Source organism: Limulus polyphemus, unplaced genomic scaffold, assembly GCF_000517525.1.
Source record: "Limulus polyphemus unplaced genomic scaffold, Limulus_polyphemus-2.1.2 Scaffold4927, whole genome shotgun sequence".
NCBI classification, from domain to species: Eukaryota; Metazoa; Arthropoda; class Merostomata; order Xiphosura; family Limulidae; genus Limulus; species Limulus polyphemus.
This window is the reverse complement of record NW_013670537.1, coordinates 54202-59042: the sequence shown is the minus strand read 5'-3', so window position 1 is coordinate 59042 and position 4841 is coordinate 54202. Positions and strand designations below refer to the sequence as shown.

The following is a 4841-nucleotide window of genomic DNA, read 5'->3' as shown; positions in this document are numbered from 1 at the left end:
GCCTGTTTTCGAATATTTCAAAGTAAGAAAGATCAGAAACAAAGTTTCTCATTGTTTTGAAGTTGTCTACATTGTCTGCATTAATTGCAATTAGATTTATTATTTTTAAAACAGTAATATAAATTTGTTTCTATAAAAAAAGCCAAGCATTTTCGTTCTTCACGTGGAAATGAGAATTTCAGATATACTAGGAAGAACTAAGCACGTTATTTGGCACGTTAACTAAGCACGTTATTTGGCCTTCTTTTATTAAAAACACGAATATATAATCTACGGATGCTCCTGTTACAACAAATAAACTTGATTAATTTATGTACCGTTGCATTCTTAGAATTTTTTGAGAACTTTTGTTTATGAACATTCATCAACTTGAGCTTAATTTTGATAAGATAACTAATTCAATATCTTTCTTTAAAACGATGTCCATGAATAAAGATTATGTTAATCTTAATGGTTTCTTTATCGTTTAACTTTTCACTAGAAAACATTTGTAAAAGTCTACTAACTGCTAACATGAATGATATTCAGAAGGAAATTACTTAAAAAATAGTTTGAGTTAATAAGTGTAGTAAGAAACTTACTGTTGAAAATATTTTTATAATGGATGCTAATTAACGAACTACTATAACAAATAAGCCTTGGAACACAGCTACAATTACTGTAGGGTAACAAAATGATGATAACATCATAGAATAAAAGCGAAACGAAAGTTTTTGGTTTATAAATAACAATCCGTTATGTAATTTCATGCACAAATCTGTTTTTTTCAAAAAAGAAATGTAACGGTAATTCTTTTATTTCAATAAATCTTTAAAGTGCAGCTAAAAAGCTCGAATTGTCTCATTCTAATGTTTACTGCTTTTGCAGAATAAAGGACATAATTTCAACAGTAAGTTTCTTACTACACTTATTACTAAACTCTTCTTTAAGTAATTTCCTTCTCAATATCATTCATTTCAGCAGTTAGTGGACGTACAAAAATGCTTTCTAATGAAAAATTAAATGATAAAGAAAATACTAAGATAACCTTTATTAAAACATGATTACATGTTATGTTAGTAATCGTATTAACTCAGTTACGTTTATTTTACAGTTTTGGGAAATTATCCGGGCCTTCTTTCGACTAATGCATCTATAACTGTGAAAACAACAACAGCACCACTTATGGCATTTATTCCATCCTTATATCAAGTTTATTTCAACCAAACCTTCTGTATAGATGGTTCATTATCTGCTGATTTGGGACGACAACAAGGAGAACTGAAGTTCTTATGGATCTGTTCAAAAAACAATAGTAATGGATGTTATGTTCGTGACAGGGGCGGTAGAGGGTACATTCGGCTAGAACAATGGCTGCAAGAAACTACAGCGCCATCTATATGCATTCCAGGTGGATTATTAAACTCTGGACTGTAAGTAGTTCTTGATTTGATAATGACTTTATAGTGTTGTTTGTCTTTATTAGTGTTTATAATAATCTGTATATCAAAGTTATTCAACATTAATTTATATTCTTTAAAGCAATATATGATGCCTTTCTTACTTTCCTTTCAAACTGCAATTATTTAAAGAATCTGTTGTCTTGATTCTAATTACGGGTTATAATTTTAGCAGTTTAACAGGAAATATTTTCAAAAATTACTCCGAAAAATGATTGCGCAAAAAGAACACACTCGTGATCAAAAATTAATTTGAATAGGCACCAAATTTGAGATTTTAAAGCTTCCCTAAGCAGAGATGTAACAATGTAATGTTATTTACTTATCTATGTTGTCGCTACAACAGGTCTTGTTTTATTTTATTTTCAAGAAATAAAGATATGTTCCTGAAAATAAACATATTTCCTAAAACAATAGTATCAGTCTGTGCTTATGTATTACAACAGCAGTTGAAAGGTTAGTGATGCGAGAAGTTATACGAGTAATAGTCAATTTTTTAGCTTGATTGGTGGACGGCAGGCTGCTACCGAACTTACTGCTTTCCCTATGATTAATAGTTAAGAATGACGCACGAAGTTAGATTTAGTAGATTTGAAATTTATAAAAAATAGCTATTTCAGCTGTACATATAAACGTTTAATTTATTGTATTATTTGTAACTGTGATGAAATCTAAGTAGAAAAAACCCAGCCATATGCTCAGTGAATGCACACGAGAACACATACGTAGTTTCGATTAAAGATCAAGATATGCCTGTAGCTCGATACTTCAACAAAGCTAATCATACCATTGAGCACTTTAAAGTGCTTGCTCTACGACAAGTCCCTCTAACACAGATAAAAGAATTCTGACCAAAAATAAATCGTTTTTAAATTAAATAGATAAGTTCTTTTGGTATTAACGAATAGTCCAGCTTTTTATAATTCTTAAAATAACCTCATTTTAATGTTTTAAAATTACTGAAGTTATTTATTTCATATTTTTTTAGACTTGTTCTTATTAACTGATTACTCCATTAAGTATTTTGAAGTACATGTCTTACGTCATGTCCCCTTCAACAACAATCAAAGAATCATAACTGAAAAGGAAATTAGTTTAATCAAGTTTATAAGTCATTTTCTGTATTAACGAACAGTTCTCCTTTTTTAAAAATAACCTTCATTTATTTTTTCGAGAACTGATTTAATAATTGTTTTTTAAACTTATTATTTTAACTGTATTATGTATTTTTATCTATATAGTCAGTGTTTAAATCTCGTGTTACATTCTGTTCTGGTGTGTTGTTACCTTTGAGAACATCCAGTAGTTGTTCTTAATTAACCGACAGGTATATTTCATTATTTCGTAATCTTCGCATAATAATCTTCGCGTAATCTTCTTCATTCAATAATGCAAACTATGTTGTCCTTGTTTTATGATTATTTTATATTCGACTGTAATCAAAAGCATCTTTCAAATAACGTAGGCACTGTGGTTAAGTACGTAAAACCTATTTAATGCACGAATGAAATAGTTACTATACCAGCTTAATAAAACGTAAAATAAAATGTTCAGATTTGAATAATCTCTACATGTTTTAACTGGACCATCCAGTCATCCTCAGGAGGACACCAAACTTCAAACTCGATATTAGATCAGCTTAATGATTTAGGTTTGTTCCGAATACAGGAATTAAGCTAACAATTCAAAACAGTCTCTGTAATAAATGTTTAATAAAGATTAACATTAAAAACAATAAAATTAGATATATTAAGCATTTCATACAATGCTGTTAATGAAAGTAACAACAATGACATAATAGGGTACACCTTTCTTAAGGAACACACAGTCACTAGCTGTTGGTTTCAAGTACTGTCGTGGGTGTAATAAATTTATTCAATAACGTTTCATCACTATATCCATCTATAAGCAGAACTATATACAACATTCCCTAAAATTAATTTTTGACCAATAAAAACCCCTTGTATTGTATTGAGGTAAACTGCTATAACACATGTTGTCTTTAAAACAATTAAGTCAAGCCAGAAACTAATGTTTATGAAGATACAAAATGATAAGTAGTAAATACAATTAATACCATAATTATACAATAAATGACTAAAGTGCTGTCCCAATAATTAAAACATAACAATGTTAAACGTAATATAAATAAAAAAATATGTTAAAAACCTACTACAAGGTATGTCTAAAATTATTATTGCCACTTTTCGTAATTTATGTCATTTAACAAAATACAAGGCCCGACATGACCAATTGGTTAGGGTGCTCGACTCCCAATCTGCGGGTCGCGGGTTCGAATCCCCGTCCCACCAAACATGCTCGCCCTTTCAGCCGTGGGGGCATTATAATGTGACGATCAATCCCACTATTAGTTGGTAAAAAAGTAGCACACGAGTTGGCGGTGGGTGGTGATGACTACCTGCCTTCCCTCTAGTCTTACACTACTAAATTAGGGACGGCTAGCGCAGATAGCTCTCGTGTACCTTTTCGCGAAATTCAAAAACAAACAAACAAACCAAATACATAGAACTAATAAGAGCAAAGTTATAAATAATGTTAAATCATCGGCAAAAACCGAAAGGAAAACGCGATATATTTCGAGAACGTTTATTATTAGTGATAATGAAACCTACTTAATAAAGTTAAACAAACGTAAATATGGCAAATAAGGTATTTAGCAAACTATTTAAGTTAATAAACTTATGACTTAATATCATGTCATGTACAAAACTATTAGAAAGGCTTAAACTAACGAGAGGACAACTGACGATGGTCAAGACACTCAAGCGATTCACTATTACGTTCATCAGTTATCAACTGAAAGTTTAAAAATGACCGTGATATTCTGTGAAACATCTAAAGTTATTGTCAGCGGCAAAAATGTTATAAACTTCCCTTCAAATTTTGTGATAGTAGAAACCTCGTTTGTGAAACATGCAAGAGGTGACGAGGGCGCTCATCTTGCAATCTCTAGATCGCGGGATCGTTGATAAAGAGTAGACCAAGAGTTAATGGTTGGTCGCGTTGCCTAGCTGCCTTTGCTCTAGATTATCTTTTCAACATTACGGATGGTTAGCAGAAGTAACCCTCGAGTAGTTTTGTGCAAAATTCAGCAAACAAACAAACAATAAATATAATACCTCGTCATCTAAAAAATTGTTTAAAGGATCAAACAACATTGAAAAAGGCAATAAGTCGTAATGTCGAGTAGAATGAAAAGGATCAAAAAGGTTTACTTGAACTCTAGATGGCCGACATTTATTGTATTTACTTGTTAATTTTCAGCATAATATTTCATTAATTATAATGCACATGTAGTCTATCAATTAAAGATTTGACTGCGTTGCTACCAGTTTTCCAAAGTAAAAGTTTGACGATTCTTTTTTTTTTTTTCCTTAGTTA

The 4841-nt window shown here is 30.9% G+C and overlaps 1 protein-coding gene across 1 annotated transcript in view; it reads left to right on the top strand.

Annotated features, from left to right (window-relative positions):
* LOC111088984 overlaps positions 1-4841 on the top strand; it is a gene marked incomplete at its 5' end in the record, with an annotated part of 27169 nt that overhangs the window by 14577 nt on the left and 7751 nt on the right. The window contains one exon of the mRNA XM_022400486.1: positions 1094-1412. Coding sequence (XP_022256194.1) covers positions 1094-1412 — 319 coding nt within the window. The remainder of the gene's footprint in view (positions 1-1093; positions 1413-4841) is intronic.